Consider the following 14,094-nt stretch of genomic DNA (forward strand, 5'->3'; position numbering starts at 1 on the left):
TAACAAAACCACTATTCGAAACCTCAGTGTCTACTCTGCACATGATCACCTATATGGTAACAACCAATGCGCAGCTTGTGCTTGCATAATTTATCTCAGTACATTCCAACATATTGTATACCGGGGTTTAAAAGAGGAACCACCTTAAAAAGAAAAGTAAAGTTTGTTATAGAACCCTATGTACACTAGTATACGTGGCATGTCATTGATAAATCTAGATTTTCTTTAGCTATCATCTATTACATATGTTTCATATTATAAAATCGTCTTGATGCTAATATATCTAGACACACATATTTATAATATATACATGAATCTCCTATTGAATTTAGGTAGAACCAAAACATCCTGCAATAAAACGGAGGGAGCAGTTAAATGCAAATAGTTGATAGCCTTGATTGTATAAGTTTATAAGAATTTTTTTAGGTACGTGTAGGAGTGTCCACCTTCGAAAACTAGCGCGGAGTGTTTTCCTCTGTTCTCATGAAAACCATTAAACTATCAGTGAAATTCAGTCAGCTTTTACCAAAAATTAAATTTATAATTTGATTTTTTTAACTTGACTAGTTTGATCTCAACCACTTTTGCTTTTTTTTTTCAAAAACCAAGCAGTTTCATGAATTAATGGATGCATGTCAGCCCACGATTAATACGTGAACAACTCTAATCCAATTAACTAAACTAACTAACTTTTAATTTTAAAGCGTTAAAAAATAAAGTTAAAAAATTAGTTAAACTAAAGTAAACCACAAATTATGTTTAGTTATAGTTGGTTGGTTTTTTAACCTTCTATTGTCCAGGCCACAACGTTCCCAGGCGCACGAGAATCAGCCTATTGCCGGGGTGCCACCAGGCTGGCTGGCAACACAGCGATGAGACGTGCCCCATGCGTGTGCAGCTCCGTGCTCCCCTCTCCGGCCAGCTATCTAGTGTTACGCTACGGCCTCTAGTACGTACTAGTGTACTACCGTACAAGTGTAAAACTATCTATCTATGCTTTCCGTGAAGGTGGCCGAAAAGCCCAACCTCCTTGCTATATTGCTCCCTCGATCCCCCATCTCCGTTTGAAAAATGACAAAAGATTTTGGCTTATCTGACTTTTATGGTGACTATATAAGAGTATAAATAATTGAATTAATTAGTACAAAATAAAAACATGTTTACATGAAATAGAATTGGAGGGGTTGTGTATGATGCGAGTGCAATGCACCGCTCTCCCATTCCACCCAGCCACATCGCTCGCCGATCACACCACCAACATTGTTCTTTAAATTCAAATCGACTCATCTTCTTTTTTTTTCATGAAAAAATCAAACGGTGTATGTATAAACGAATAATAATTTATAAATAAAATATTTACATACGTGTTTATATAGATCTTAAAGCAAAATCTGAAAAATAAACTATAATAAAAACATAAAAATAAACTATAAATTTAAGATTAGAAATTTAAATTTTATCTTAAGTTTATTTAAATTTGGTTTATAATCAAAAGCGAAAAGCGAAGGATGCAACTCGCGGAGCACGCACGCGCCGGGTGCGCCTGCCTGCCTAAGGACCACGGCGCCGCGTGCTTCCAATCTCTCCATCGCGTGTCTCTTCCTCCGGGAGAAAGGGTTTCTGTTGCGGCGAGCACGCACACGGCGCCCCCCTCCCCGCCCGCGCGCGCGCGGCGCGGCCTGCAGATTCCGGTGGCACCGTGCAGCGGCCAGCGGTATTGCGGATGAGACAAAGAGCGAGCGCGCCGGCCGGATGCATTTGGAGGCGTGCCGCCCGCGGCGGGGAGCGGCTCTGCTAGCTGGGCTTTCGTCCCGGCGAAGAGCACGCCACCCCCGCCCTGGCGGTGGTGGCCGGACTGGCTATAAAAATGGCGGTGCCATTGGTGCTCCCATTGCCAAGAACGAACCCGAGAGCGCCTGTGAGGAGGAGGAAGAGGAAGAAGAAGCAGGCGCTCGCTGATAGATCATTGTAATCATTTTGATCGATTGGTTTCTTGGTTTAGTTTGTTTGTTCTTGCGATCGAGTTTGCTTAGTTTGATGTTTTAGTTTGCAGGCGGGAGGTTGGTTTGATTGCTAGCTAGCTGCTGTGATCGATGGCGGCGACGATGGCGGTGGCGACGATGGTGACGAGGAGCAAGGCTGGAGGCGGCGCGCTGACGGTGGACAGGAAGGGGTGGTTCGTCCCGGAGCTGGCCCTGCCGTGGAGCTCGGCCGAGGGAGAGTGCGAGGGCAAGAGGGTGGAGTTCCCTCGTCGGGCGCCGCCGCTGTTCGCCAGCGTCGGCCTCAGCATCTCCGCCGGGGGCGCGCCGGCGGCGAAGGGTCGGACCGACAACTGCGACGTCGCGCGCCAGCTGGAGGCCGAGGAGGCGGCGGCGGCGCGGAAGAGGCAGGGCAAGAAGAGGGTCGGCGGCGGCGGGCTGCTGTCGCTGAGGAAGGTGAGGGTGAAGATCGGGAACCCGCACCTGCGGCGGCTGGTGAGCGGCGCCATCGCCGGCGCCGTGTCGCGCACCTTCGTGGCGCCGCTGGAGACGATCCGCACCCACCTGATGGTCGGCAGCTGCGGCGCCGGCTCCATGGCCGGGGTGTTCCGGTGGATCATGCGCAACGAGGGCTGGACCGGCCTCTTCCGCGGCAACGGCGTCAACGTCCTCCGCGTCGCCCCCAGCAAGGCCATCGAGGCAAGCCGCGAAGCTCATCTCTCCTTCCTTCCATCTCCTCGCTCTCTTCCATGAATCTCTCTCGTGATCATCCCCATGGCGGCGTCTGTGCATGCAGCATTTCACCTACGACACGGCGAAGAAGTACCTCACCCCGGAGGACGGCGAGCCGGCCAAGATCCCCATCCCGACGCCGCTCGTCGCCGGCGCCCTCGCCGGAGTCGCCTCCACCCTCTGCACCTACCCTATGGAGCTCGTCAAGACCCGCCTCACCATCGAGGTAAACACAAAAAAAACCTCATCAAAACCTCCAAAGTCCAAATCATAATCAAATCAAATCGATCCGCCGACTAACTAGGATGATTGTTTGATTTTATCACAGAGCATATTTGTAAATGAAAAATAATTTACGAATAACATTTTTATATATTTATCTTAGCGATCTAAAAGATAGTTGTAAAATAAAATTCGGTGACAAAACCCAAAATCGACTTTAATTTTAAGATTAAAAATTTAAATTTTCTCTAATAGCAAAAAGACGGGTGCTAATCACCATGAGATTATGATTTCTCTTCGTGCAAAAGCATAGGTGGAGCTATGGTCCAGGATTAAAAAAATCCCAACTTAAGTGCATATATATATAATAAATATAAGAGAAAAATATTATTTATTAATGGCTCCTATCGTTTCGCAGTTACAACGGTTTATAATCCAAAATTTAAATTTTAAAACTTAATTTTGGATTTAATTTTATGTTTTTTTACACATTTTGCTTTTGAATAGTTATGGATATATATATATAAGTTTTATTTATAAATTATTTTCTATTTGCAAAAATGCGTTTTTTGCTTTTTCTTCTTATAAGCGAAACGATGGAAGCTAATATATACAAAATATACTGTTTTATCAATTTTATAACAATTAAAAATAAAAATCCTGGATGCGCAGAAGGACGCGTACGACAACGTGCTGGACGCGTTCGTGAAGATCGTGCGGGAGGGCGGGCCGTCGGAGCTCTACCGCGGGCTGGCGCCGAGCCTCATCGGCGTCGTGCCGTACGCCGCCACCAACTTCTACGCCTACGAGACGCTGCGCCGCCTCTACCGCCGCGCCACGGGCCGCGCCGAGGTGGGCCCCGCGGCGACGCTGCTCATCGGCTCGGCGGCCGGCGCCATCGCCAGCACCGCCACCTTCCCGCTCGAGGTGGCGCGCAAGCAGATGCAGGTCGGCGCCGTCGGCGGGAGGCAGGTCTACCGCAACGTGCTCCACGCCATGTACTGCATCCTCCGCAGCGAGGGCGCCGCCGGCCTCTACCGCGGCCTCGGCCCCAGCTGCATCAAGCTCATGCCCGCCGCCGGCATCTCCTTCATGTGCTACGAGGCGCTCAAGAAGGTGCTCGTGGAGGAGGTGCCGGCGCTTGAGGCGGGGTGCGTCGAGGATGACGAGGAGGAGGAGAAGGAGAAGGTTGCTTGAGAATGGCGCTCGCCGTCGCCGGAGAAGACGGTGACTGATCGTGCATGGGTGTGATGGAGCATGGTGGCTGGTGGCAGCAAGCGCCATGATTTGATTGCTAAGAAATAAAGCAAATATTGAGGAGTTTGTGAATTATTATCATTTGGATGAAAAATATAGATTAGATTTTCCTCTGTTCAGGAGGCATGTTGTTGTTGTTTTTAAGAAAAATGATGCATTTCAAGTTTGTTTTCAATAAATTATTTCTAGTATGATTTTGAGTATTCAGAGTGATATATCTGCAATATACATTGATGTATTTCTGTATCTCGATATGTGTTTCAGATTTTTATTTCAGTATTTGGAGATGAGTTTTTGTGCTTTCAGTCTTCCACTCGATACACTAAATGATGTATTTCCAGTTTGATATCATTATTGGGAGATGCAGCTGTGACATGATGGATATAGATCCTCCACCATTATGGCAGTGACGTTATAGTCACTGACTTGTGGGTCCCATCGATGATGGGACCCACACATCAGTGACTATGATGGCTCGTGAAACTGTGCTTCTTCCATAAAACAAACAGAAAGAACAATACTGTCAAAGCAACTGGACATCTTCCAAATGTAAATTGGGACAGATCAAGATGAGCACCGTGCTCATACACCTTAATTATCATAAGTTGGCACCAGAACCTAACCAATCAACTAGCAAAAGCACACTAATAAGCTGTGCCCTTCAATTGATTATACAACCACTGTCCCTTGATGTCTCAAGGAGTTCAAATATGGCACCTAGCAGCAGAACAGTAAATCAAAGCTACAACAGGAATGTTCTTGGCTTCCAAATATTTAGCTTTGCTCCTCGGCCTCAGCAGCCTCCCTGGCCTCCCTCTCTTCTGCGGCTGCTGCCATCAGTTCGTCAAATTTGTCGGTCTTGCTGAGCAATATTTCAATCTGGCCATGGAAATCATAGGGCATGAAACAATGACCATATACAATATGGAAAAATAAAGTTTCTATGTCAAGCATGGGAATAACAGTAACCTTGGCTTTCTGGATAGGGCGGCTCCTCGAATCATCTTTGACATCAACAGTAGATGTCATGATCTCTGCACAAATTTTGGATTAAGGCAGGAGAACAGAAGGGGAATATTAATCAAGTGATCATTTATGAGCAATGAAGACTCACTCTTTTCGACAGCGAGGCCGTTATTTTTCAGAATTTCAGCAACAGTCACCACTGTTGCAATAGCTGTAAAACAAAGCGAAACAGGTAAGGAGTGCACAAAAGGAATCAATTTAAATAAAGAAGCGCATAAGCCCAAGCGGGAGAAACGGAAAGCAAGATGCATCAAGTATTACGCATAAACACTGTCCGAAACATTAAAATATGGAAAACGGTTAACACCAAAATTAATGCTAACTTATATAAATTGTATATGATAAATTAAATGTGAAACACGCAACCCTACAGCCCCTAAAACATGCTTTAGCATAAGTAACAACATATCAAAGTATACCAGACACTAAATTGAAAGGCACAACAGGGCAAGATTTTTAGTGAAAGGGACATTGGTAATTTCAGATTTGATCAAAGGGATCCACATGGATGAACTACTCTTTCTTGTTAAGAACAAGAATCTAACAACTGGAAGCAATATTCCATCCAAGAAGCCAATGGAAACCGACCAGGAAAACAGCATTATCCAGAGAGTTTCTACGTTATAAAAGAAAATACCGATCCGCTGGTCAATACTCAATACACACCAGAATTTGATGTTTTTAGTAATACTCACATCATAGGTACTACTACTACTACTACTACTACTTCTCAAGCCAGCAGGTTTCCACAACTGAAAAGCCCGCAAAATTCCTATATTTGAAAAAAAAAGATTCTAAAATAGTAGTATCAACTTTGTTATAGATTAGCAAGCACGCCACAGCCCACAGGTGCGCTGATTTTCTAGTACTTCTAGAACCAAAGTAACTTTTAGATATATTTCAACAACAAAATCAAATTAATAGCGCAGGTGCCTGAAGTAGCTCAACGGAATTTAATTAACAGAACAAAATCAAATTAACAGACAGGTGCCTGAAGTAGCTTAACGAAATTTAATTTAAATCAAAAGAACAGGTGCCTAACCCATCCATCAATGAACAATGAACAGAGAACACATACCCATGCCGAGTGCCGAGAGCTCCACCTCGTTATGCAGCTGCATGTATCTCTGCAAACATTCAAATCCCTACGGAGTTAGCATATCCATCCAAACAAGAGACCAAAACCCTAGCTGCGAGGGACTAAGGAGAGGGTTTAGATAAACCCACGGAGCAGAGCAAAAGAAACCCCTCCCAAAAATTACACTCCTAAGCCCAAGAACGCAGCACAATCCCACAAAAAACAACGACGCTCCTTCTCGCCTCTCCCTCCCCCAAAAGATTTGAATTTTCTAATCCTCCTCACTAACCTTGGCGAGGTTGACGTAGAAGAAGAGCGGCTTCTTGGTGTTGGAGACCTGGATGCGGTTCTTCTTGTGCGCCTCCGCGCCGGCGGCTCCTCCCTCTATGGCGAGGTTGCCGACCGCCTCTGTCACCTCCTCCATGGCCTCCGCCGCCGCCGCCTCTCCCCCACCCCACAGGGGAATACCAGGCAAAGTAAGCAACCGAGAGCGCGAGGAGTGGAAGCTAGGGAGGATTTCGGCGGCGTCGGAGGTAGCGGGAGGGAGGGAGGGAGGAAAGCCCTACCGCTCGCGTGCCTGGGATTTTATACGGGGTAGGGTTACGGTCTGGGGGCTTTCCCGTTTTTCCTTTTTCTGTACCTGGTCCCAGAACCGAACCGCATTCCCTCTGAAGTTGACTTTACACGGTAAACCGTAAACCTAAGAGTTTACGGCCGAGCGGGAAAGTTATGGTGATGGATTAACGAATAATTAATTAATTATTAGTTATAAAAATATAATAATAGATTGTTATGAATTTTTAGGACAACTCTCGTATATAATTTTTTAATGATCTAGACGTATGTGTAACATATTTATCGATCTATGGATACATTTATTAGAAGTAAGTTCAAAATATCTTATCGAACGGAGGAAGTCTAGCATCGTCGTGATAATTTTATATCAACTGTAATCCTCTCTTGTTTAAAATTAATTATTGTTCGGATTTTATCATAAGTTAAACATTTATGTGAAATTTATATTATTTAACATTACAAGGTTTATGTTTTAGATTCATCGGGAGAAATACTTTCGGAATATATAATTCACACATTGTTAAACTATATAAATTTCTAGTCAAATATAGAAATGAATTAATTAGGATAAATCTGAAATGACCTGAGTAAGTGATATAGATAATCATACTGGTATTTATTTATTATCTTTTTACATGTATTCAATAATACTAACGTCCGTATAATTACAAGATCACTCACGTATTTGTTTATTTGTTTAGTGTTGGCCCGCCCTCTCTATCCCTCGTCCTTTTCTCCATCTTGCTCCATTCCACACTTGCATCGATGCAATTGAGAATATCAACAAGTAGTTTGCTGATAACCGAGTTGCAGAGTCTCAACAACTATGCTGAGATAGTAACACTTTTTTTTCACTCCTCCACGTAAGCACTTGTTGATATTAACATGCTAATATCTAATCCACGCTACTATACTTGCTCTAAGAGAACATCAGTCACTACCTACTTTGATCATCTATACGTTAGCACCACATCAGTTACAATAAGTAATATAGGTAACCTTTGGAGTAATTGTATATATTATCATTTCATGTGTACATCACAATAGTAATACTATCGTTTATTTATTTAGTTGGACCCTACCATTTTCATTTATCTTTTTTCTTGCTCCAACCGATAGGTGTACTCATGCAATAATTAGCATCAACTACATGTTAGTGAAATACAACGTATAAGAGCCTCTCATACAAGGTGGAGGGACTATTTATTGGCCGCATTTTTACTCTATCTTGCTCACTCTCTCTTCCACGTAAATATATGTTGATGTTGACATGCTAATAGTAGGTCTAGGTGGTCTTTTATCATGCTTGCCATAATATTTCATGCACGTGGTTATAAAGTCATGTACTAATATGAACTTATATTATTCAAGGTGTATACTTGCCATTAGGATATGGGTGTCTTGTGAAGTATGCAACTATATGTTGGACTTAGATTTGACTTATTTATCAAATGTATGAGCAAGTCTCGAAACTAGACTCGAACAATGGTTATTTCCATGGAGCAAACATGATGGTATATAGGAAAGAGAAAAGTTATTATTATACAGAGTTGACTTTTATCACTTATTGAATAATCTTTGTTGCATGAATGTGGATAAAAAGAAAGTAGGGTAATAACAAATTGTTCTGTTGTATTTATTAAGAGACTTTTACATTTGTACATTAAAATTCTCGTTCCTGGTGTGAATCTTAGAAGAGTGGATCTTAGACTTTACTTTTAGATACGAGGTTTAAATTTTGATGTTTGAGACTAAGTTTTTTCCCTTACAATTTCACGGGCCTACCATTATGTTTTCGTCTTTGTTTATGCTCGTAAACCAAACTTTAAATTTTCAACTTAAATTTGTACTTAAATTTGTACGTTCTGGTTTTTTTATCTAGTTTATTTTCTAGCCTTGTATTTTAAATCGTTACGAACACGTATATAAAAAGTTTATTTATATATTATTTTTCATTTGCAAATATGACAATCACCTCTTATGACACGGCTGGTACGACAACATCCCAAGGAGGGAAAGGAGATCCATTCAAATTCAAGGCTACCTTCTAAAAGCGTAGGACCAGACATCAAAATTTACATCGTGCTTCGGATACAACTACACGGTTACAGTTGAGTCTTGAAAAATCTGACGGTCTATCTATATCATTTGTATGTCAAACGCATGTCCACATAGAGCAATGCCAAAGCGAAGCAGGATTATATAGAAGGTGGTCATTGCTGGATTTGCTTGAGCTGTTCTTGTTGACTCTCATAGTCCCCGAGCCTCTTCAACCACCGCAAACCGAGATCACATCCAGCTTCTGCTGCAATCTGAAACTGCTCCTTTGCTAGCTTTACTGGATCCTGCTGTACGGGCCTCTTTCGCATCTTTCCAGTTGATGGACTCTTACCCGAGTTGAACCTGGTAATAACCTCAGGTACTTCAGCACCTGAACACTCACAAAATAAATGGATAATGAGATTTGGGATAAATCCTGTTAACATTTCCACTGATTCAAACTGTTATAGAATCACCAGCTTTTATACAAACCTTTTAATAGAAGTGATCCATATGCAATTGCAGCTCCAGAGTGTCCCTGCAGATGGGGGTCAGAACTCAGAACAAAGAACAATCATCAACTGCCCTATCTAAAAGTAAATGAAATAGACTTTTGAGTTGATATTTCATTCACCATCAAGACTAATATAAATGACTACCTTTTCTGAAGCTCTATGGAAACACCACATTGCTGAAGCTATGTCCCTCTTAGCACAGTCTCCAGTTAAATATACAGCACCTAGAAGATATAAAGCACCAGGATGCAACTGCAATCAAAGCAGTAACCATAAATTGAGAAGACTCACCAAGAAACATATAAAGAAAGACGTGTTCAACATTCAGGAAAGAATCAAACCTGGTCAACAGCTTTCTCAATGTAATAAAAAGCCTGTTGATCGGAGTGAACATAGTCATTCTACAAAAGTAACAGAGGCAACCATCAACTAAAGTAATAGTGTGTCCACGTGAACCAATCTGTAGAATGTACTGCTCAACAGAATAACATAAAACTGCATGATTTAATCAACTAAGTGAAAGGGAAAAGGGTTAACAGAGCATGAAAACCTCAATTCTTAAATGGCATCCAAGTTCATACTGTGCATCTGGATCGCCCATGTTTGCAGCTTCAATCAACAAAGCAGCACCGCTGCACCCATGAAAAGTGAGAAGAGAATCGAGAGATCCACATGACAAATCAATTGACAGTAAGTTATATTTCACGTGCTGGCAGCACATTAAATGTTCAACAAGAAGTCAGATCGAGCCAGGTGACCTAATTCCTCTAGTACTTAACCTAACTCAGTTAATCCATGCAGTACATTTTTACTAAAAATTTTTGTCAAGTTAAGATGCTTTAACTGCTGTTGTAGTGAAGTTTGATGTAGCCAGTTGGATGTGAAATGATTTTTCCATGCACCCCATAAATGAGAGAGAAACAAATAAAACAGAAAATGCATGTCATTGCCCTTAGTTTCTTTCATGAGCATACCAACATATCAACTCCTATTGACATTTTGCATTGGCTCTGGCTCTTATAGAACGAACCAGATAGACTTATAATATGTTTCCTTTTTAAGGGTATCAATTACCTCAAAACAACAACAGAATCTGCGACTAAGGTAGTTTTTGCAATGTGTTTGGTGGCTCTTGGAATAATGGGGAATAGGGAAATGAGAAATGACCTCAACGAAACTTGTAAGATAAAATCGCACAGAAAGCCATGCAATACTAACATTGCCAGAAGTGAAAGCTAACCCACATGGCCTTACAAGCTCCAGGAACATGATACTTGAAATGCATCTTCGCAAGCCATAATCTCGCATGAGTGTTCATATTGTCAATCTCTAGAGCCAGCTCAAAATTTTCCTTTGCACCCTGGTGCACAGCATGGAGAAGATTGGCACAACAAAACGTTAAAAAAACATTGGTCGAAACCAATAGCTGACGCGCTACACTACAATGTAATCAAACAGCCGACGCGCGCATTGTAAAGATTAGCAAGACGACTCGGTAGAATGTCAGCGTACTTCAATTGGCCATGGCCAGAATCAGTTACTAGTACCTAGTAGACACGTAAATGAACGATGGAAACGCCAAAGTTGCAAACAGTTGGGCTTAAGTATCACTTCAACACTGCGTAGATTTATTCTAGGGCGCTTAGTTTATCGTGGAGAAATGGAGGAAAATGAGAAAGGGACGAATCATCCCGAGCTGTACCCTGAGAAGTGGGATCAGGCGCTTGTCGTTGCGGTCGGCGTAATCGATGACACGATCAACCTCTTGCAGGGCACTCCACCCCTTAGCCACCAGCTCCATCGCCCTCTTGTTCCGGTCGTGGATCCACCGCTACAAGCATCAGAATCACACACAAAAATCTCATCCTTCATATGGCCGAAACCATCGCGAATGCCCCGCGCCCAAAAATCGCTATGATTTGCAGCACTCCCGATTGGGGGAGACGAATTTTTCTCGAGAAAAAAAAGAAAATGATGGCGGCAACCAGGCCGTGCCAGATGATGCCATCCTCACCTGCGGATTCAGCGAGTGGGCGAGCTGGTTGGCGAGCTTGGAATGGGACGACGAGGCGGCGGCGGCGGTAGCCGCCACCCGCCGAGCCGATGCGGCGAGCATGGCGGCGCGTTGTGTTGCCTCGCCCTCCCTTCCCCCGCAAGCCGAGCTGGGGAGGAAGCTGCCGCGCCCCCGCGCCGCCGCTAGGGTTTCTGCTTCGGCTCTCTTCTCCAACTCCTCGGCTCGTCTCGGCGGCGGGGGAGAGCGGCGCTGCGCTTGCGAGGGGAGGCGGGTGAGGCAGCCTCAGTCCGCGGAGGCGGCAGGCACTGGCAGGTGGGCCCCAGTGTCAGCGCAAGGGGATCTGCGGAGCCGGATTTATGGGCCGGGCCTTATCGCAGGCCCAGCCTCCAGCCCTGAAGGTTGGGCCAGATCCACAAAATCAAACTCGCTGTCAAGTTAATGGATTTTAAATAAACTTATTCCTACGGAGAATATGGTTTGTAAACCTTTATGGATAAGGTTATCATTGGTAAAATTCAATGTGATTCGTTAGAATTTGGTAAAAACCAACTAAAATCAAATGTTTACCATGATAATTGCTCCATCCGTATTTTAATAGATGATTTTATTAACCTTTTAACACACATTAAATATTTGATGATTCGTCTTATTTAAATGTTTATAAAAAAGGTATATGTAGCCTTTTATATTGAAAATTTAACCCCCTCAAACAATCTAATCTGAAGTTCACTCCCATGAAAATTTAAACTCAAGACCAAATAAACTTCTCAGGCCACTACAGCCACTAAACTAGTAATTAAACTTTTGCAAATATTTATGTGCGTACACAACCTTAACATTTACATGCAAAAACATATCCGCATTGGCGCATTGCTAGTTTGCTGCAGTGCTGCTACTCCAGTTGCTAGCACTGGACTTGAATGCTTCTACTTGTGCCTGTAGGTGCGGCAGATTCTCTGTGAACTGTGTGCTGCTCAAATGGTGTAGTCTGACCAATGCTGCATGAAGGAGGCATGGTCCATGGATTCACCGCCCGGCATGCCATCGCGCTTGTCTCCGGCGAGCAGCAGCCTCGCCGGATTCCCCACCGCCGTGGCTCCCGGCGGCACGTCGACGAGCACCAGCGACCCGGCTCCGATCTTGGCTCCGGCGCCGATCCTGACGTTGCCGAGGATCGTCGCGCCGGCGCCGATGAGGACGCCGTCGCCGATCTTGGGGTGCCTGTCGCCGACGGCCTTGCCGGTGCCGCCCAGCGTGACGTGGTGGAGGATGGAGACGCCGTCGCCGACGACGGCGGTCTCGCCGATGACGACCCCCGTGGCGTGGTCGAGGAGGACGCCCTTCCCGACGGCGGCCGCCGGGTGGATGTCGACGGCGAAGACCTCCGCGACGCGGGACTGGAGCGCGAGGGCGAGGGCGCGGCGGCGCTGCTGCGACCAGAGCGCGTGCGCGACGCGGTGGGCCTGGACGGCGAGGAAGCCCTTGTAGTTGAGGAGGCAGTGGGAGAGACGGCCCGCGCAGGCCGGGTCACGGGCGCCGGCGGCGAGGAGGTCGGCGGCGGCGGCCGCGCGGAGCTCGGGGCGCGCGGCGAGGGTGCCGACGAAGAGGTCGTAGAGCGCCGTGGAGGAGAGCAGCGCGGAGGAGCGGAGCTTGTTGGCGAGGTGGAAGGCGAGGGAGCGGCCGAGGGTGGGGTGGGACAGCACGGTGGCGTAGAGGAACGACGCCAGCGCTGGCTCGCCGTCGGCATCGCGGCGCGCCTCGGCCTTTATCTGGGACCACACCCGCGCCTCGTCATCGTCGGCGTCGGCGTCATCCGGCTCCGGCGGGGGCGGGCTGTGCGGGAGTGGCGGCTGGTCGGCCGTCATATCATCGCTGCCGTCGCGTCGGGCGGTGACGACGGCGAGGTCGCCGGCCGTGACGCGGGACGAGCGAATGAATAAATAGGCCTGGAGACAGACAGACACGTCGACTAACCAATCGGAGCTCAGCTTTGGCACAGGACCAACGGCGCGACACAGGTCCTGTCGTTGACATGCGGGCCAGACATGAAACATACTGTAGTCGATGGTATCCTCTGTTTGGATTCGCGTACGCCCAAAAAAACCAAGTTAAATAGTATAGGCTATAAATGGCCTAGAGCCAACTTAATAGCTTATATACATATGTCTTAAAGTCTGTGATGTAGCTGGTTATAAATCTATAGTCCGTCGTTCTTCTGTCTTCTCTTATCACCTTAAAATATGTTTATAGCTGGCTTATAGTCTGTACCTCCCCTAATGGGAGAATGCTCATGTGACCATTAACCGAAACAGTTTATATGTTTGACGCTGTTAACTTTTTTATATATGTCTGATTACTCGTATTTTTTTAAAAAATATATAATTATTAATTATTTTTATATGACGTTTGAATAGACTTGAACTAGAGGTGGATAACGAGTTAGGTTGGGCCGTTAACATTAACGAGCTAAAAGTCTAGTTTGACCTGGCTCACAAGTATGCTCTTTAAGCTCGCTAGGCTTGTTAACAAGCTAAATCTTACTCCCTCTGTTTCGCAATATAAGACTTTCTAATCTTATCTAGATTTATATGAATGCTAATGAATCTGGACATACATACATATATATAAATTATATACGATCATCAATTGATGAAT

The 14,094-nt window shown here is 44.9% G+C and overlaps 4 protein-coding genes across 4 annotated transcripts; 1 reads left to right on the plus strand and 3 right to left on the minus strand.

The window, feature by feature from the left end:
- Nucleotides 1-2,093: 2,093 nt before the first annotated feature.
- On the plus strand, nt 2,094-4,130 carry LOC102699570 (adenine nucleotide transporter BT1, chloroplastic/amyloplastic/mitochondrial). Its single transcript, XM_040520359.1, has 3 exons — nt 2,094-2,678; nt 2,776-2,937; nt 3,606-4,130. Exons 1-3 carry the CDS (start codon nt 2,094-2,096, stop codon nt 4,128-4,130), a joined length of 1,272 nt encoding a protein of 423 aa, XP_040376293.1.
- Nucleotides 4,131-4,711: 581 nt separating this feature from the next.
- LOC102709900 (uncharacterized protein At2g34160-like) lies at nt 4,712-6,855 on the minus strand. The gene is made up of 5 exons (XM_006646983.3): nt 6,584-6,855; nt 6,295-6,343; nt 5,305-5,367; nt 5,160-5,224; nt 4,712-5,069 (listed from the first exon to the last, which is right to left on the minus strand). The coding sequence occupies exons 1-5, from the start codon at nt 6,716-6,718 to the stop codon at nt 4,965-4,967; spliced, it is 417 nt and encodes a 138-aa protein (XP_006647046.1). The 5' UTR covers nt 6,719-6,855; the 3' UTR covers nt 4,712-4,964.
- A 1,971-nt stretch (nt 6,856-8,826) lies between these two features.
- Nucleotides 8,827-11,682, minus strand: LOC102699845. Its single transcript, XM_015833447.2, has 8 exons — nt 11,440-11,682; nt 11,128-11,256; nt 10,670-10,785; nt 9,976-10,057; nt 9,767-9,826; nt 9,570-9,677; nt 9,403-9,448; nt 8,827-9,301 (listed from the first exon to the last, which is right to left on the minus strand). The coding sequence occupies exons 1-8, from the start codon at nt 11,539-11,541 to the stop codon at nt 9,084-9,086; spliced, it is 861 nt and encodes a 286-aa protein (XP_015688933.2). The 5' UTR covers nt 11,542-11,682; the 3' UTR covers nt 8,827-9,083.
- A 467-nt stretch (nt 11,683-12,149) lies between these two features.
- On the minus strand, nt 12,150-13,304 carry LOC102700123 (probable serine acetyltransferase 1). Its single transcript, XM_040520361.1, has one exon. The coding sequence runs from the start codon at nt 13,302-13,304 to the stop codon at nt 12,414-12,416; it is 891 nt and encodes a 296-aa protein (XP_040376295.1). The 3' UTR covers nt 12,150-12,413.
- Between the last annotated feature and the right edge of the window lie 790 nt (nt 13,305-14,094).

Source organism: Oryza brachyantha, chromosome 2 (assembly GCF_000231095.2).
Source record: "Oryza brachyantha chromosome 2, ObraRS2, whole genome shotgun sequence".
Taxonomy (NCBI): domain Eukaryota; kingdom Viridiplantae; phylum Streptophyta; class Magnoliopsida; order Poales; family Poaceae; genus Oryza; species Oryza brachyantha.